This window comes from Schistocerca piceifrons, chromosome 8, assembly GCF_021461385.2.
Source record: "Schistocerca piceifrons isolate TAMUIC-IGC-003096 chromosome 8, iqSchPice1.1, whole genome shotgun sequence".
Taxonomy (NCBI): domain Eukaryota; kingdom Metazoa; phylum Arthropoda; class Insecta; order Orthoptera; family Acrididae; genus Schistocerca; species Schistocerca piceifrons.
Window position 1 is genome coordinate 127,305,094 of NC_060145.1, and position 20,802 is coordinate 127,325,895.

The 20,802-nt window shown below is 42.4% G+C and overlaps 1 protein-coding gene across 1 annotated transcript in view; it reads right to left on the minus strand.

The window, feature by feature from the left end:
* LOC124711890 (serine protease gd-like) overlaps positions 1-20,802 on the minus strand; it is a 307,706-nt gene that overhangs the window by 81,002 nt on the left and 205,902 nt on the right. Inside the window, exon 2 of the mRNA XM_047242134.1 lies at positions 9,209-9,395. Coding sequence (XP_047098090.1) covers positions 9,209-9,395 — 187 coding nt within the window. The remainder of the gene's footprint in view (positions 1-9,208; positions 9,396-20,802) is intronic.

A 20,802-nucleotide genomic window follows, 5' to 3' on the forward strand; every position in this document is an offset into this window, starting at 1 on the left:
AAAACCAAGGAAAGTGACAGCGGGTTAATGTAGCTGCAATTTGTCCTGGTTGGTCTCGATGCCTGCTGCCACGGAAGTGTTCATAACATTTTGCACATGTCGAATGTTGCTCTCGACGGAGGAGCTGAATACAAGAATGTCATCAAGATATGCAAAGCAGAATTTTAGATCAAATAGTGCTTCGTTGATGAAGCGTTGCCAGGTCTGGGTTGCGTTTTTGGACCAAAGGGCATGAATCTAAACTTAAGTAACCCGATCGGGGTGGTGATTGCTGTCTTCTCGATGTCTTCAGGTGCCATGGGGATCTGGTGGTAGGCCTCTTTGCAATCAATGACAGAACGTGGTTGCACCTGCGAGGGAACTGGTGAAGTCTGCAATGTTGGGTATGGGGTAGGTGTCCATAATTGTTCATGCATTTAGTCGACGATAGTCTCCGCACATGCTCCAGGACCCGTCTTTCTTGGGTGTCATATGTATAGGCATAGACCAGCTAGTGGCAGAGGATTCAGTGACGCCGGAGCTTAGAAGTTCAGAAATCTGCTTTTTAAGGTCGGAGAGGCACTCGGGACAAAGTCGACTCGGTTTACTGGAGATCGGGGGACCTGGTGTGAGGCGAAGCTTGTGAACCATGCCGTTGGTGATGACGGAAATGTTGCCGGCGGGACGTGAGGCGGTTTGTTTACAATGTGTGGCAGGCGGGGCAGGTGAGACGTGGTCGTAGTGTTCGAAGCCACTCGGCAGATCCGACGGGAGCCGAGGCAGCGAAGTGTCCCAGCAGTCAATGCGACAAGATGGCCGCCGGCCCGAAGCAGTGGCACCATGGTCGGGTGAGCTCGGTAGAGCTCGTGAGCCGTTAGTGAGTCCATTGTCCAAGGGCGCAGCCTGTGGCAGCACGGTCATGGGCGAAACGCTTGGCTTGAGTGCACTGTTTGCGTTGTCAGTGGCGGTCGTACGGTGGCGCGCAGGAGCCGAAGTTACATAGTTTGAGGTGCTGTCTGCGAGGGGCAGGGTAGGAGCCGTCAGTTTGGGAACACATGACGCTCGTCATGCATGCGCACTTTGTGTCCCGCCGAATGTCAAACACTGCCATGTTAGGAGGGTGTGGCCCTGCGGAACTGTTGGTACATGTTATGGCAGGCTTGATAGCACAGATACGAGGGGTAGCGGAAGGTAAACACACGGAGGCTCGATTGCTGGGATTGTAAGCAGATTCGGCGCAATTACTGACCTAGCTTTGTCCTTGCTGTAGTGTCTGTAATCCCTTCACTGTATTGGAGAGCTGGAGCTGTGTTTTGTGGAGCCAGAGGGAGAGCTCGTGGTTTTCCTTGCATAGGTGAGCAACTTGTTTAAGCTCGACAAGCCACTTGTGCGTGGTTTCTTGTTACGTCAACGACAGAGACGAGCGTGTATGGATGAGATGAGCCCGGACCAATGTGTCACGGGGGGTTTGCTCGACTGAGCACAGAGGAAGAGTGTCTTTGACGGATGATGAAACACGGTGTTCCGCACTAGGTCCAGTGAAAGTTTGTGGTGTCGCAAGAAGTCAATGCCTAGTATGGGTTTGTCAATTTTGCACACTAAAAAGTCCACGCGAATTTGCAGTTTGCAGAGAGTGAGACGACGTGGGAAATTGAACCCGAGCATTGTAGTTTAGTTGAATTCCCAGCTTGCAGTGAAGTATGATGAGGGCGGATGTTCGACGACACTAAGGACACAGGCAGCAGCGAAACATTGGCGCTTGTGTCCACTAGGAAAAGGTATCCCTACGAAATGTCTTTAATGTAAAGTCGTTCGCAATTATCCGGTCGTTCCCGAACAGAAAGGAGCACTGGGGGGTGCCTGTCATGTTGTTCACAGAAGGCGGCAACCAGACCTACCTGCGATTGGTGTTTGGGGAGTAGCAGGGTGGTCTGCTGTTCCGTGCCGCCTCACCAAACCATGTGTAGAAGTAACAGTACGGGTAGTGCGGTTGCATTTCCTCCAGAACGTTCTTTGCCAGTGACAGTGGCTGAGGTTCAGTGGCCACTGCAGGTTCGGTTGCAGGAGGGAGCGTGACTGTGCGGAGCCAGTGACGTCCCAGTTGCTTGTTAACTGCTTGCCAGAGTGAGCGGAATGGTCGGCACAGTACAGCCCCGGCCGCAAGACGATGAGCCTGAACCTGAGACTTGTCAGGTAGGCTGTGGCTGGCGAAAGAGAGCAGTGATGCATCGTGTAGCTTGTCAGCAATTGTCATTCTTTGCTCAACAGGTTCAGGAGACCTTTGAGCCAGAGCAAAGCGGATGTGAGGAGATAGTTTATCTGACCTGATGGCGAGGAGAGCTGTGTCAGAGAATAGATCGGCACTGACCAGGGCACGTAGCCGTCTCCAGAGCTGGGAAGGTTTGTCATTGCCTAGTTGCTCAACGTGGAGCACTTGCCGTATTGCTGCCTCAGTTGAGTGTGCAAGCCGACATAGAACTGTCTTTTTGGTAGGTGAGTGCGGGGCGTCGACCAGGTCAGCAATCAAGTCGTCCTGGTCGTGCAGGTGGGTGATGAGGCGCACAAACCTGGTTGACTCATCGAGTTTGTAATGGTCGAACACTTTGTCCGCAATTTTGAACCAGGTTGTAGCTCTGTCGGGATTAAACAGTGGCAGTGTCGGGATTAAACAGTGGCAGTGTCGGTAAGCATTGTAAGATGTTCAGAAGAACAGGCTGAGTTGAGTTCGTTGGGGCACTGCCTGAAACGAGCTGTTGTTGCTGTAGTATCCCAGGAGAGTGTGCCTCCAGGGGATGTGGCAACAATGGCTGTTCGGGTGGCAGCGTGAAGGTGACACGTTGTGGTTGAGAATGATCCGTTGTGATGCGGAAGGCCGATGCGGGTGAGACACCATAACGTGTCAATTGCGGTTGCGGGTGTTCAACACGTTGCGGATTGACGCGTTGCGGATTGACGCGTCACGGAAGACAGATGTGGGTGACACACCGAGATGTGACAAGAATGGCAGCGTAAGTTCGAATAGAGCCGGCGTGGAGGGGGGTGGGGGGTGGGAGGGTGGGGCGACAGGTGAGAAAAAGTTGAAAATTTGAGAATGCGTGTTAGTCTGCAGAAAGCTCGACATATGATCAGAGCCGGGGCCACCTGTGTTGCAGGGAGGCTGCAGAGGTGCGGGCTGTCCAGAAGCACAGTGTGGGAAATGATGTCGAACGTGGGACGGAATGTGTGAATGTTCACTGTTCATAGTCACTCCACTCAAAACGGTGTGTGGATAAGGTGAATGTCGTGGTACGAAACACTGAGGCGTAGCAGTGGGACAGAGGTGGGGGTCATGCACAGATAGCAAGTTATTGTTCCTGTTGCAGGCCGAGGTATCGAAGTAGGAAGCCATGTGCCGATGCTGAACCGAGGCAGGCGCGGACTTTGTCAGATGCTGAGGTGGTTGACCTGTGAACGAAGCACGTCTGGCCATGTGGCAGGTATCCGTGTGGTACTGCATGGATTTCGTTGTAGCAAATCCTAGTCCTGGCGGTAGTAGGTTGTCTGACGAAGCAGTTGCAGAAATCAGCATTGGTCCATAAGAGGTAACTGTGCAGTTGATGAGGGAGGACACATGTGGCGGGAACAAAGGTGTTTGATAGCCAGAGTCATGCACACTCCTAACCTCATTTATTGTTGCAGGCTCGAAAACGTTTGGCGAAATCATCAAGTGAGAGGTATTTTGTTGCAGTCCTAGCGGGTGTACATCGCCCACAACACGATGCATCTCTATCACAAAATCCGGCGTTAGGCGCTGGGCCGAAGACATTGTTCGAGTGCTGTGTCAATGTAATACATATACATCTACATCTACATCTACATCTACATCGATACTCCGCAAGCCACCCAACGGTGTGTGGCGGAGGGCACTTTACGTGCCACTCTCATTACCTCCCTTTCCTGTTCCAGTCGCGTATGGTTCGCGGGAAGAACGACTGTCTGAAAGCCTCCGTGCGCGCTCTAATCTCTCTAATTTTACATTCGTGATCTCCTCGGGAGGTATAAGTAGGGGGAAGCAATATATTCGATACCTCATCCAGAAACGCACCCTCTCGAAACCTGGCGAGCAAGCTACACCGCGATGCAGAGCGCCTCTCTTGCAGAGTCTGCCACTTGAGTTTGCTAAACATCTCCGTAACGCTATCACGCTTACCAAATAACCCTGTGACGAAACGAGCCGCTCTTCTTTGGATCTTCTCTATCTCCTCCGTCAGACCGATCTGGTACGGATCCCACACTGATGAGCAATACTCAAGTATAGGTCGAACGAGTGTTTTGTAAGCCACCTCCTTTGTTGATGGACTACATTTTCTAAGCACTCTCCCAATGAATCTCAACCTGGTACCCGCCTTACCAACAATTAATTTTATATGATCATTCCACTTCAAATCGTTCCGCACGCATACTCCCAGATATTTTACAGAAGTAACTGCTACCAGTGTTTGTTCCGCTATCATATAATCATACAATAAAGGATCCTTCTTTCTATGTATTCGCAATACATTACATTTGTCTATGTTAAGGGTCAGTTGCCACTCCCTGCACCAAGTGCCTATCCGCTGCAGATCTTCCTGCATTTCGCTACAATTTTCTAATGCTGCAACTTCTCTGTATACTACAGCATCATCCGCGAAAAGACGCATGGAACTTCCGACACTATCTACTAGGTCATTTATATATATTGTGAAAAGCAATGGTCCCATAACACTCCCCTGTGGCACGCCAGAGGTTACTTTAACGTCTGTAGACGTCTCTCCATTGATAACAACATGCTGTGTTCTGTTTGCTAAAAACTCTTCAATCCAGCCACACAGCTGGTCTGATATTCTGTAGGCTCTTACTTTGTTTATCAGGTGACAGTGCGGAACTGTATCGAACGCCTTCCGGAAGTCAAGAAAAATAGCATCTACCTGGGAGCCTGTATCTAATATTTTCTGGGTTTCATGAACAAATAAAGCGAGTTGGGTCTCACACGATCGCTGTTTCCGGAATCCATGTTGATTCCTACATAGTAGATTCTGGGTTTCCAGAAATGACATGATACGCGAGCAAAAAACATGTTCTAAAATTCTAGAACAGATCGACGTCAGAGATATAGGTCTATAGTTTTGCGCATCTGCTCGACGACTCTTCTTGAAGACTGGGACTATCTGTGCTCTTTTCCAATCATTTGGAACCCTCCGTTCCTCTAGAGACTTGCGGTACATGGCTGTTAGAAGGGGGGCAAGTTCTTTCGCGTACTCTGTGTAGAATCGAATTGGTATCCCATCAGGTCCAGTGGACTTTCCTCTATTGAGTGATTCCAGTTGCTTTTCTATTCCACACGCGAAAATAACCGACGCGGAGGTCGCGGACACAGTAAAACGGCGAAAAAGGAAGATGTTACAACTTGCGGTCACCAGTGAGGGGTGTGTTCGGGTTGGTTGCACCAATAACCACACCCCTTTAGCAGTAGTTCATTTATTAGCCTTAACACACACAAGAATCACAAAGAACTAAACTGAACATGGCGGAACAGCCAAAGATAATGTTTAGAGTCCAAAGATGAATGCATATTGATGTTGGTGCCGATTTCATCGGCACCACAGACTGATAAGATAATGAATGGGGAGGGGGTATTCTCCACAAATAGGCAGGTAAAGGAACAATGACAAAAGGAAGAGACAGACAATGCTAGGACATGTGTTCATACATCTGGCAATAGCTTCCATGAGAGCAGTAGAGGGTAGAAACTTAGGGGGAAACAGATTGGACTACATCCAGAAAAAAACTGAGGTGCAGATGCTACTCTGAGATGAGGGGGGAGAAAGATATGGCAGGTCGCATCAATCTAGTCAGAGGACTTATGACAATGCATAATGTTTGTGGTTAACTGGTAACATCTTCAGCTGTGGATAGATGGCGTATACGAAGGTGAAAAAAGAGCTGCTAAATGAATGGATGGGTTATCAGGATTTGGCTGGGGAAGATGTAGACTAGCTTCTACCACTCTATTAAACAATCATTTGTATATTTACAGAAGCAGAAAGTGTGCCAAACTAATAGAGATGGTTATACACTCCTGGAAATGGAAAAAAGAACGCATTGACACCGGTGTGTCAGACCCACCATACTTGCTCCGGACACTGCGAGAGGGCTGTACAAGCAATGATCACACGCACGGCACAGCGGACACACCAGGAACCGCGGTGTTGGCCGTCGAATGGTGCTAGCTGCGCAGCATTTGTGCACCGCCGCCGTCAGTGTCAGCCAGTTAGCCGTGGCATACGGAGCTCCGTCGCAGTCTTTAACACTGGTAGCATGCCACGACAGCGTGGACGTGAACCGTATGTGCAGTTGACGGACTTTGAGCGAGGGCGTATAGTGGGCATGCGGGAGGCCGGGTGGACGTACCGCCGAATTGCTCAACACGTGGGGCGTGAGGTCTCCACAGTACATCGATGTTGTCGCCAGTGGTCGGCGGAAGGTGCACGTGCCCGTCGACCTGTGACCGGACCGCAGCGACGCACGGATGCACGCCAAGACCGTAGGATCCTACGCAGTGCCGTAGGGGACCGCACCGCCACTTCCCAGCAAATTAGGGACACTGTTGCTCCTGGGGTATCGGTGAGGACCATTCGCAACCGTCTCCATGAAGCTGGGCTACGGTCCCGCACACTGTTAGGCCATCTTCCGCTCACGTCCCAACATCGTGCAGCCCGCCTCCAGTGGTGTCGCGACAGGCATGAATGGAGGGACGAATGGAGACGTGTCGTCTTCAGCGATGAGAGTCGCTTCTGCCTTGGTGCCAATGATGGTCGTATGCGTGTTTGGCGCCGTGCAGGTGAGCGCCACAATCAGGACTGCATACGATCGAGGCACACAGGGCCAACACCCGGCATCATGGTGTGGGGAGCGATCTCCTACACTGGCCGTACACCACTGGTGATCGTCGAGGGGACACTGAATAGTGCACGGTACATCCAAACCGTCATCGAACCCATCGTTCTACCATTCCTAGACCGGCAAGGGAGCTTGCTGTTCCAACAGGACAATGCACGTCCGCATGTATCCCGTGCCACCCAACGTGCTCTAGAAGGTGTAAGTCAACTACCCTGGCCAGCAAGATCTCCGGATCTGTCCCCCATTGAGCATGTTTGGGACTGGATGAAGCGTCGTCTCACGCGGTCTGCACGTCCAGCACGAACGCTGGTCCAACTGAGGCGCCAGGTGGAAATGGCATGGCAAGCCGTTCCACAGGACTACATCCAGCATCTCTACGATCGTCTCCATGGGAGAATAGCAGCCTGCATTGCTGCGAAAGGGGGATATACACTGTACTAGTGCCGACATTGTGCATACTCTGTTGCCTGTGTCTATGTGCCTGTGGTTCTGTCAGTGTGATCATGTGATTTATCTGACCCCAGGAATGTGTCAATAAAGTTTCCCCTTCCTGGGACAATGAATTCACAGTGTTCTTATTTCAATTTCCAGGAGTGTAATATCATTGAAATATTATATTTCATATAGTAACACATCTTTCACAACAATTCATGAGTTAACTTACAGTGGCACAAACCTGATTCTAGTATAGAAGGTTATTAGTTTGGTGGATGCAAAATTTTTTTATGTTCTCCTTTGGCAAATTAAGAGTACTTGATGATAAGCTCTTGTTAAAGATGTTAAGCTGACATTTCCTGTTTTAAGGGTGCTTCAACAATACAAGCAAGTTCCTAAACCATGTTATACTGTTTGTTCACTTCTAACATTCGTATTTATCCTCTGCATTTATATTTAAATTCTGCTTTTGTAATTAAATGCTGTAAGAGAACCTGCCTAACAAGTACAAAATGGCTCTGAGCACTATGGGACTTAACACCTGAGGTTATCAGTCCCCTAGAACTTAGAACTACTTAAACCTAACTAACCTAAGGACATCACACACATCCACGTCCGAGGCAGGATTCGAACCTGCGACCGTAGCGGTCGCGCAGTTCCAGATAAATACATATTTAAATATTTAATTGGTCCATGTTATTTCCTTAATTCAATCAAATATTTTATTTTAATAACCACAACAAAACTGTAAAATTAACTACCCACATCACAGGATTTGTCTACGATCTGGATTCTACAGAAAGAACACACATGTAAGCAAATTCTGAAGTTTTGTTTATGTGTGATATTTAGTCATTTATCTTTTGTTGAATACACAGGAACAACACACCATCACCCTTTGTGTGCCGATTTGATACCATATAATGTAATTGAATAGATAAAGAATCTACTAGCAAAGCCAGTGCAGGAGAACACACGGGTTTGTGTGTGCTAGCTTTCGGGGCCAGTGATTCCTCCTCCTCCTCGCAGAAGGGTTGAAGGGGAAGGAAGAGGACTGGAGAGGTTTAGGAATAGAGAGAGTTTGGAAAAGTCACCCCGAACCCCGGGTCATGGGTGACTACTACTGCCGGAAGAACAAGCCACTGGCTCCAGAAGTTTTCATATGTAAAACATGTTTTTGTATGTGAGAGTCGTCCTGCTGCCACTTGTTGAGTAGACTTACTTTATCCAATTACATTATCTTGTAAAAACTGATATTTCTGTTGTCAAACTTAATACCACTGGCACATTTGTCTTTCACTTTATGACAAAAACCAAGCAGCAATCAAAGCTGTCTGTGAAAGCCGGTGGCACAGCCCCAAAAGTTGGAAATCAATTTCGTTTATCGCTAAGATTACTAACTCCATTTTGTGGAATCAAAAAGGGATTCTTATTTATTACCTCCAAAGTAAGCATACTACTTAAGATTCCTTGGTCAACTGGTGATATCAGTTTTTAAAATAAATTTTTGATGCACCTGGCTACAAGTTATTTGGAAATAAGGCACTGAGAAATTTGAAGAATAAATTCGTGAAACATCAATCGTTATCAAATTTGGTATGCACTAATTACCGCAGTTACAAAGAATTTTAGACTGGAAAACATTTGGAATCCAGTGAACAAGTTATGGGAGCTGCAGATAGGTATCTTACAGATCCTACAGAACTGCCTACAGAATAGAAACTATCTCAAAAACTGAATTCATTTGTGACCTAAAATAGTCTGTCACTACCATGTGGCTACATATTCTTGTTGGCCTTTCACATGCTATTATGCAGCCATTGCTGATCCTTATCCTGTGAAGGGATTGCGAAAACAGAGTGGTATTTGTACGTACACTGGGCAGTGCTGCCTTGAGGTAGAGCTCTGTGACGACCTTCATTGGCAGCCCGTTGGGGGCAGGGACCCGCACCAGCCCCGACCAGTAGCCATCTGCGCCTTGCAGGTAGCGGAAGGCATCTGGACACGGAGAGTTGGGCACCTCCAGAGTGGCCGTCATCACCACCAAGCCCAGCAGGCACAGCCTGACAACACAAGCACCAGTCGTGAACGGGCTGTACTACGAAATGTTATTTCAGATGCAGTCATGTTTTGATTATCATATCGTTACAGCAGAGCAACAGAGTATTATAAACCAACTGCCAGAGATAGCTGTATTGTTCCTTTGAAAGGCATTACAGAAATTGCCATGGCCATATAGATTATCTTGGCAAATATACTGAAACTTTCTGGCATGTTAAAACTGTGTGACAGACTAACCTTTGATCTTTGCCTTTCATGGGCAATTTCTGTACCATCTGAGCTATCCAAGAATGACACAAATTACACTCACAGCTTTGCTTTAGACAGTGCCTCTCTCCTACCTTCTTTCTGGAAACTGTGCCCTCTGCTGTGACTAAGCTGTTTCTGTCTATATCCTTCCCTCCAGGAGTTCTAGCCCCTCAAATTATCCAGACCTACTGTGAAGTTTGAGAGGTAGGAGATGCCTACTGTTCTGAAGCAAAGCTGTAAGAGCAGGTTGCAAGTCAGGCTATGAACATTTCAATTGATAGAGCCCTTGCCCACGAAAGGCCAAAGTCAAGATAGAGTCCTGGCCTGGAACAGTTTTAATCTGCAGCTTCTCACTGTCCAAGTTACCTCTAATTTCAGAATTACTTTACAATTATTTTACAGCATAACTGATAGAAGCTAGAACATTTTATTTTACATATTGGAATTACCTTCCAAAGAATAAATTTTTACATGCATTGGATTTAAAAAAAAAATACCATGAAACATTTTAGATAGAAATTCTAAGGTTTTGGTGCCATGAAGACCAAAAGAATCTGTGAACACAGATTTAACAGGAGCAGCAAGAGGGAGCCTCCTGCATTACTCACATCCTCTTATCACAAATGCCAAAGTCCTCAAATTCTGTGGACATTTTCAACCAGTATCTAGTACATGGTACTAGATCAGTAGTGCCAGATCACTATGAACATCTTTGTTTGCAGATGGTTTAATTGAAACCAACCATTAAGTAGAAACAAGAAATGATTTAGACTGTCAGAAGCTTAGTAGTTAATAGACATGAAACAGGTGATCAAATAAGTCACAAAATTTTTCTTGACATGTTTTATGACTGTTTCTTCCTGGAGTCACCATATAGTGTGCTGAAATTCATTTATCCAATGCCTTATCTAACATATATACAGACAAAACTGTGATGACTAGAGGAAAATTTAAGTCAAAGACTCGGTTTCTACGCTAGATGATAAACAGCACAACAATGCAGTGGCATGAAGCTTGTATTGGTGCATTTGGTACGGTATTAACAAAAGATGTGCTTATGGCAATGTGTTCACATTGCCAACTTTTACAGACTGTAATTTAGTCAGGAATATATTACGTGTGTGCATGTGCACAGATGAACATGAGATCCAACGATAGCACTACTGAATGTTCACCCCAAAACAAGAGACTGAAACTATGGAGAATTTTCAATTAGAGGCCTTTTTTTTTTTTTTTTTTTTTTTTTTTTTTTTTTACTTCCAATGATTCGCATTTTAGGACTAAAAAAGCACTCAAGAAATGTGATTGCGTGCATGTTCCATATGAGCATGAACTCCTCTATGTAGTTTCAAGTGACAAAATTTGTGAATGGCAATTTAAATATCAGTACCTGTTCAACTATGAAGATTTTAGTTTTTCCATTACTTCCCTGACTCGCATAATGTAAATTGCCGAACGATTCACTTTAAATATCCACTTAGAGATCGTTCCCAAATCTAAACTTGCACTCTGCCACTCCTGACCTCGATGGAAAGTTACAATGGCTTTTTCTATGTAATGGATTAGATGACTTTCGGAGGTGTTCAAGTAGTTTTCAGGTGATTGAAGTGAATATTTAGTATTTATGTTACAAAGACAAAGATTTTATTCATTTGAAGTGTCTTCATCTACCTCTCAACATCCGATCTGAATGTATGCAAGGCTACTTAAGGTCGTGCGGGGTCTCTACAATGATCACCTGCGAGCCTCCAATTCAGCAACAATAATCATTGCTCGAAACTAATTTTATCACTACCCTCCAACATACGAACTTGCTGTATAATAAGTTTCTTTCCCACTAACATAAGTACCGACAGATCCTATGCGCTTTGTTTTTTGGCTGTTATCTTACCAACACAGTAAGCAGTGATTATACAAACAACCCATGGTAATTGACTTATTAGTTCAATTCTGATTCGTAGTTAAGTGTCAATCCGTGTTTTGTGTCTTCCCCAGTTATGAATTTGTTAAAACGATGTCTTGGCTATGCTGTAGGGTGTCAAGACCTTCAGATCTCTATTCGATCATAGGTAGCCTAGTTCCAAGATTGTTCTGCTGGTCGACCTCGTTGTGTTTCTCAGGCACTTTTTTACACTGGTGGCATGGTGGTTCAGCATACAAGTAAGAAGCATCAAACAACAGACTTTAAGAGCCTGTGATTTTCTTTGCCATTTTTCGCTTCTTTCACACCTAGCAGTGAAATTTAACACCAAAAATGTCACGGTGCAGCGGGATTCGGCATACTCGCTACATTGCAGGTACCGGTATCCACAGTCGTCAGCCAGAAAGTCGGAAGGAGGCCACGGCACACCACCGCCAAATGCCTAGAGAAGAACGAAGGTGTTCAAAGCTTGCTTTGGTAACAGCTTAACCATTTTTATGTTGGATATGCGTTTCTTCAGTTGTGTTTTATAGAAATAGCGACAGAAAGACCATCTCTACATTACAACACACACATACAGATTTCAACAATTACACCCTTCCGTAGATTTAATCAATCACCCCATTCTGATGAAACACGCAAAAATGTGTATATATGAAAAGAGGGTTAGGTAGTTTTCCGTCTCTATAATTAGCATCTTTTGTATCAGCCCTTTCCTAAGGAATTTGCTCCTCCCCATACATCATCTTCCATCGCTTCCTCCATACTAGGTCAGCGGTTCCCCTTTTTTTACTCCTTCGCTCCACAGACTTTATAACATTTAGTTAATAATGTATTTATAATACGACTATTTAGGTACTCTTGGAATTTAGCACAATTAAAGTAGACAGACAATTTTGTATAAAAGCACAAAACTTTGCTCTACAGTATTAATTTACGTCGTTAACAGGTGACTATTGTGGTCAAAGATAATACAATATTGGTGAACTGTTGGAACAGGTGTTGAACATTAATCAATGTATCCTTGATGACTATACAGTCTGGTGGTCTTAAACCAATTAACAAAATAATATTTTTAGAAAAATTACAATTTTGTGCTTTTCATTTGTAACTACAAAGTTCTATCAAGAAGCGACGAAGAATCAGTAAACTACATCTACATTTCTTCAAAATTCAACTAGAACGTTTTTCGAGAATGCTTAGCTTCAACTGTGCCGTCTGAACACGTTTCGTGAACGAAAGTAAATTCTGAAGGTTGCACTTTTTTATGTCTTAATTACTCCGAATGAATACTATGGCTGATGGGAGGTCCGTGTACCATTACAAGAAAGCTAACACGGATCGTATAATAATAAAGACGATTAGCAAAAGCAGCTATTTGCGAAAAGTGGGAGATACAGTTACAAACCGTGTGTCCAGCAAACGTTTTTTAATGTTATTTCAATCATGTTGGAAATCTTCAACATTGTATTTATATTCTCAAATGCAGAGAAGCTGCACAGTTTTCGATGCCATCACTTATGAAGTGACCGCAACGTTTTTGATTTTTACGCAAAACAAATCTCTCCATCACAAAAGATATTCTGGAGCAATGGCTACTTAGAATGTGTGTGCGCAAACCGACCAAGTGACATTCATGTATTTATTTAGATCCCATAAATCCTGTGCAGCGAGACATTTGCATGGATGTAGAACGTGTCAGATTGTTACGAATTATACATAATATACATACAAAAAAAACCTTTACAAGAGGAAATGTAGGTATAAAACAAAATACACGATGTGTATCGACAAAATTATGCTTAAAAAACTGAGAATGTAGATTTTAATAGCTACATAAAAGACATAGTAATGTTGACAATGCTTCCAACTACCGTAATGCATAGGAGTACATCAGATTTGATTAAAAGAAAAACTCACAGTTAACGCAACTGACATTCTTCAAGCGAATAAATGGAATTGTCCAGTTGGTAGTGTGTGAGCTGCTGTTTAAATTTGGTGGACTCGTGGTTTCAGCGATGGTGAGAGAGCACTGAACACCTTGCAGCTCATGTAGTGGACTCCTTTTTATACAATACTAAGGCTTTTAATTCATAATGGAGGTCCATCTTCCTCCTGGTTTTGTGGATATTGTATGAATCATTGGTTTTGTATAGTTGCTCATTTTTACCAATGAAACACTATAGAGTGTAGACTTACTGACATCCATTTGTCAGTATTCCTAATTTTCTAAAAGAGTTTCTACAAGAATATCTAGACTGGACTCCGCTCATTATCTTAACAACTGTGTTTTGAGCAATGAATACTTTTTTGGAAAGCCTGATTATCCCAGAAAACTATGCCATACAAGAATAGTGCATGGAAGTAACTAAAATAAGCAATTTTTGTGGTGTCTCGGTCATAGACTGTGGAAATCACACGAATAGCAAAGGTTGCTGTGATGAGCTTTTTGAGACGTTGTAAAACATGTTCAGGCCATTTTAAGTTGCTGTCAATGTATACATTAACAAACTTTTATGACTCAACTTGTAGTAACTCACAACCATTCCATTTAATACGTTCTTGATCCTCCACTTTTTTTACGTAGTTGTAAATGATAAACCTGGGTCTTGTTAACATTTAGTGGTAACCTATTATTTTCAAACCAATTAAATACTTCATTAAAGACAATATTGGCAGATTCCCCACGATGAGTTCTTGTTTTCAACAAGTGGAAAAAGAGAATCGTTGTTCTAGATTATAATAATTCTAATTCCGTACTTACACGCATTTGCTAGACCGGTCAAATATCGGTTCTCTGATCGTCAGTAGTTTTACACCAATGGCGTCCGGAAATTAGGTACTCCAATTTCAGATTGAGTCAGCAGTCCACATAATTTCTGTCTGTCTGTCTGTCTGTCTGTCTCTCTTCAAATACCGGAGGTAAACAACTTCGTGCTCAGTATATTATTTCTAATTCTTCACTACATAAGTCACATCGTCCAATTAGGTCACAATGTTTCAAAAATTAGTCAATCTGACAAACCAAGTGCGTTTCAAAAACTGTTGTCTGTTTACATGGCAGCGCGACAAATAGATTGTGGATTAGGATATTCGCTAGCTAGAACCGCATTTCCAGAATCGATGTGTGTGTGTTTACATCTGGATTGACAGGTGTATGAGAAAGATCGTACGCATAACAATTTCCAATCCTGTATCAAGTATGATCCTGAGTGAAGGATTATACGCGAAATATAATTTTGGGATTTTTAGCTTCTAAGCGAGAACCAACTCTGCACACATCATTAGGTTGGTATCAAGCTATTATTACGCGGTGCACAACAGTGAACTAGGCTCACGTTAAGGTTTTTAGTCCAGTGTACGAACTAAGAACGTCTTCCGATACACACGCATCCAGTACGGTTCACTGTAGCGCTGCGTGTCCATTACAGTTCGGTTTAATAGTTACATATTTAATTAACAATGGATTTCCACTAAGTACTTTCTATACTGTAAGATTTCTCATTACACGTGGCTATGTCAGCAGTTGTGCTGTGAACGGTTTGATAGTAATTCTCTGCTCTTCGTATTTTAGCTCGGTACGTGGCACGCGCAATTTATTAAGCAGGTGGAATGTCAACTCACAATGAAGAGAATGTGCAGAGTTTCTACGTCAAAGAGAAAAAAGATGCTAAGAGGTAAGAAATCTCAGCACAGGCTTCAACAATATCTCACTGCATGGGAGGTCTTGAATCTGGCTGACATAATGACAACGTCTGTAATTGGGAAAACGGAGTTAACTTCTATGAGAAACTGAATGAAGCCATAGTAAAACAATATTCCATCAGAAAATGTCATTAGATTTGGCTCGTATGGTGCAAATGCTGTGGTGGGGAAGCACAATTCAGTAGCCATCGAGTACAAGTGCTTCTTCGTGGAATCTTATTAACAGAATCATTTGTCCTTCAACGCACTTGTGTGGTAATAGTAGTTGCAATGCACTTTCTAGTCGTCGTGATGAACTTGCAACAGATGTACAGTATATATTTACTTAAAACTAAGCTGCAAACGGCAGTGTCAGCAAGCTCAATTTCAAAAGTGTATGCAGCTTAAAGCAAATAAAACACTAAATCCAGCCCAAACTCTGCGTTCACTTATTTCTGTTGTCGAACGAATGCTGGAGAAACGGAATGCATTAATTTTATTTTTTATTGATCAACGGGCAGAGGTAAGGTTAAGTCCAAATAGATACTAAACTTCCAGAATGAGATTTTCACTCTGCAGCGGAGTGTGCGCTGATATGAAACTTCCTGGCAGATTAAAACTGTGTGCCCGACCGAGACTCGAACTCGGGACCTTTGCCTTTCGCGGGCAAGTGCTCTACCATCTGAGCTACCGAAGCACGACTCACGCCCGATACTCACAGCTTTACTTCTGCCAATATCTCGTCTGCTACCTTCCAAACTTTACAGAAGCTCGCAGGAGAGCAGAAGTAAAGCTGTGAGTACCGGGCGTGAGTCTTGCTTCGGTAGCTCAGATGGTAGAGCACTTGCCCGCGAAAGGCAAAGGTCCCGAGTTCGAGTCTCGGTCGGGCACACAGTTTTAATCTGCCAGGAAGTTTCAGATACTAAACTTGTTCCGTGATCCATTTATGAAAGTATTTTCAGTTTATAAAGTGGATTTCGCCCGAATCCAGTCATCAAAAGTTGCAGTGCTAAACTTAAAGAAACAGAAGGAAAAAAATCTTTTGAAGACTTCCGCTGTCCTACGTCATGAAACAGGTGTTTGTTTACAAAGAATCTCTGGAGACTGCAGAGAGAGCGAGCGAGAGAGAGAGAGAGGTGTATCAAAAAGAATCATCCGATTTAAAAAATAGTAGCTATTGTGTTAGTTGATGTTTGCGCGTGGACAACGTACTGTAGGAAAGAGCAAGCTCTCTAGTTTTACATGGGGCATCGCCACACTGGTATCTGAAAGTGCAAAAAATTACTGAACGATTGATCGGTCGCTCTGGACCAAATGATTCAGCTTTATATTACTGCCCTCCAAGGTCACCGGACCTGACTGTATGCGATTATTTCTTGTGGGGGTTACCAACAACAATGAGTCGTGTGAAGTTAGCACCCCTTTTTCGAGAAATATACATTTTTTTCAGAGTTCTTGATAGATATGGCATAGTTCGAGTTCTTTGTACAAAATTTCAATAGTTCTGCAGAATTTAGCGAAGAAAACAACAATATTCGAAAAAATTTTCGTATCGAAAACGTTCTTTGGCAATTTCCGCAAAATGTAAATAAGTACAAGAGTTCTGAGCACAGTTCTGAACAGAGCTCCAAGAGTTCTTTCGAAAATCTAAGTAACGTTTTTTTGTGCAGCTAATAGTTTACGAGATAATTGCATTTTAATGAGAAAATCTTTTCACTTACTGTGAAGTTGGCACCCTTTTTTTCAGAAAGATATAATTTTTTCAGAGTTCTTGATAGATATGGCATAGTTCTAGAGTTCTTTGTACAAAATTTCAATAGTTCTGCAGAATTTGGCGACGAAAACAGCAATACTCGAAAAAATTTTCGTATCGAAAACGTTCTTTGGCAATTTCCGCAAAATGTAAATAAGTACAAGAGTTCAGAACACAGTTCTGAACAGAGCTCCAAGAGTTCTTTCGAAAATACAAGTAACATTTTTTTGTGCAGCTAATAGTTTACGAGATAATTGCATTTTAATGAGAAAATCTTTTCACTTACTGTGAAGTTGGCACCCTTTTTTTCACAAATGTATACTTTTTTCAGATTTCTTGATAGATATGGCATAGTTCTAGAGTTCTTTGTACAAAATTTCAATAGTTCTGCAAAATTTAGCGACGAAAACAATATTCGAAAAAATTTTCGTATCGAAAACATTCTTCGTCTATTTTCGCAAATTGTAAGTAATTACAACAGTTCTGAGCACAGTTCTGAACAGAACTCCAAGAGTTCTATCGAAAACCCAATTAACATTTTTTTATGCAGCTAAAAGTTTACGAAATAATTGCAATTTAAGGAGAAAATCTTTTCATTTACTGTGAAGTTGGCACCCTTTTCTTCAGAAATGTATATTTCTTTCACAGTTCTTGACAGGTATGCCATAGTTTTAGAGTTCTTTGTACAAAATTTCAATAGTTCTGCAGAATTTAGGGAAGAAAACAACAATACTCGAAAAAATTTTTCTATCGAAATCATTTTTTGTCAATTTTCGCAAAAATTAAACTGGTACAACAGTTCTGAGGACAGTTCTGAACAGAACCCCAAGAGCTCTATCGAAAATCCTAATAACATTTTTCTATGGCGATAATAGTTTGTGATAAATTGATTTAATGTGGGACACACTTTCTCTACAGAAAATATAAATATATTCGTACAACAGTTCTGATGACAGTTCTGGACACCACGTGAAGAGTTCTATCGAAATTCCTAGTAGAATTTTTTAGTGCAGGTAATAGTTTAAGAGGTAATCGCAACTTAATTAAGAACCCCATAAGAGCTCCTACTGTGAAGATGGCACCCTTTTTTCAGAAATATATATTTTTTTCAGAGTTCTTGATAGATAAGTCATAGTTATAGAGTTCTCGGTACAAAATTTCAATAGTTATGCAGAATTTAGCGAAGAAAACAACATTGTATAACAAAGCTGATTCGGGAACCCTTTCCTTTTGATACAATTCTTCCTGTTGCCACAATAAATCACTTGTGCATAGATTCCAACTGTACTGATCATTACAAAAATACAACCATTGACCAGCAGCGCACATTTCTTGCAGCGTTGTATAAAGCATTCGGCTTATCCGCTGTGAAAATACTACACTTAACGCTATTTTAAAATTTACGGTGGATGGCTTCCGTTTATCTACAATGTCAGCATCTATCGAACTATCTTCATGCAAAAGTGATGCCTGGATCACTCACTTCCCCATTTAGGTACGGAGGAAACTAGAGTTCAGTCTTGTGGAAGTCAAAAAAGGAAATGTGGGCAGCCCTTCTTTTACTGATAGCAAACTCTAGAGAAATCTCCACACTTGTTTTTCTTCATCATGCCAACAAAAGAAAAACTCTCCCTTCATAGCTCTATTATCATTCCAGTACTAGTAAACCAGTTGTCCGCTTTCACATTTCGACCTGACTGATATATAGGTTTACACAGTCACAGAACAACATCAAATTGTTTATTGCTCAGTTGGTAAATCCTTCTGGTTGCAACACAGCGTATATTTCCAAATTGTACAGGTAAAATACTTAAGAATCCACACTTAAGAATCCATACTCGTTTGTTTTGATTGATACATATTGGCGAAAACTGTACCTTCCACAGAATCCTTCCAGCTTCTTGCCTACTGTAACATTTTCTCCAAGGGTGTAAGATTTGTGGTAGTTGCGTACAAACACAGTATAAATATTTCCCGAATAGCTGTTAGCTTGTCTAATTGTCTCCTTTCATCACGAATAGCGCGACTGTAAAATCTAAGGCTCTCCAGAATACATTTGAAACGTTTTATGTTCGTTTGCGAGGTGAAATTTTTCAATGCCACCACCATCAGTTCCACACAGATCTTCCAGGCTTTATCTGTTACTTTTGTTAACAACAATTAAAAACAAGAGACTGATGAAGGCTTTCAATTCAATATCATCTATTGATTTTACCCCTCTCTCACGCTGAAATGAGGCTTTGATGCTCTCAAAATTCTGATTAGAATACAAAACTACAATAGACAAATATCGTTATCTATGAGGTAATTACAGCATCACAAATGCTGCTTTGGCTGCACCTGTAGGTACAGGTAAATTTCGAATAATATTATGCTCTTCGAACAATATGCTTCGAATTTCTTCAACATTATCTAGTAATTCCCACTTAAAATAACAAAATTCCTATAAAATAACGCAACCAGGCGCAGTGTATTAATCTGATATTTTACGTTCAGACAGCGGACACTGACTATTAAACAGTTGAAACAGAATTTAAGTGCAGTTTACATTCTGGATTAGCTTTGTACTACTTACTACGTTGATAAACAAATAAACTAATCGCTGAAATGAAATACGAAAGGGCACAGTGGATAAAAACGAGCATTCGGCTCATATCTCATCAAGAGAGCATTAGCGTCGATACTGAATCATACATACAACAATGAAAGGCACACATGAAGTGTATATTTTTAGAATCAGGAAGAACCAGATGAATTTTATCACGTAAAACAGTAATTGTTTTGAACTCTCATGACATCCAGGACCCACTAACAGCTAAAAATATGCCCAGGACCCTCATGGATGAAAGTTATATTGCAACATCACCAGCCGCTAGGATACATAAAAACATGTGCTGTGTGTAACGAATAAATTTGAAATTGATGTCGTTAATATTGTTGCAAACATTTGTTCTAGTTAGAAAGGAAGTGTGGAAGTTTGATGAGTTACACTACAGCGAGAGTTAAAAGTCTTTACAATGTATAGAAATGTAAGTATATTTACTGAATATATCGTACAAACGAACTAAGTAGTATGTTTAAATCCTAATTCAATACATGACTGATAGAGGTGTTATAATGTTGAGGGGATACAGTATTAAAGTTAATAAGAAGTTCGAAATTTGTAAATAAGAACCTCGTTTATTTGGTCCTCAATAATCCGGATTTCCGGTTTATCCGGATTCATATTTTGTGTCCCTTGGTATTTTTCTCTTTTTTCTTATAACACGAAGATGTGTAGTCGGTGAGGTACATAGGCTGCTTATCACCAGGCCGGTAATTTAGCCTAGTACTGAGTGATAAGGAACTCGGAGTGTGTGAATGACATTGTTTCTCAAGTATTGTACATTAATATAACGGTGTATTGATGCCCATCAAGTAAGTTGCATAGTAACCACGCCAACAGCATTCCACCACAGCTCATTGTACCTCTGGTGCGATTCTCGACAGGTGTGACACCATCTGGTTAGTGGCGCGTGTGAATGTATCTGCTCTCTCAGCCATCTGTTTGTTTTGCACTGACGAGCCTTCTCTCCTTGAATCATCTAAGCGTGCACATCCCACGCTTCCACCTACAGTTACTACAGTCAGTCTTAAGAAGGTGTACTGGCATTTGTATAGTGCTGAACATTTAGACTTTTTGTATTTAGTAGAATATACATCCGGTTTTCGATTTTCGGTTTTCCAAAATAAAAGTGAGAATTTACGATCGTACTCATAGCTGTACTTCCAGCAGTACTTCATCTCCTGCGTTCCCAATTTC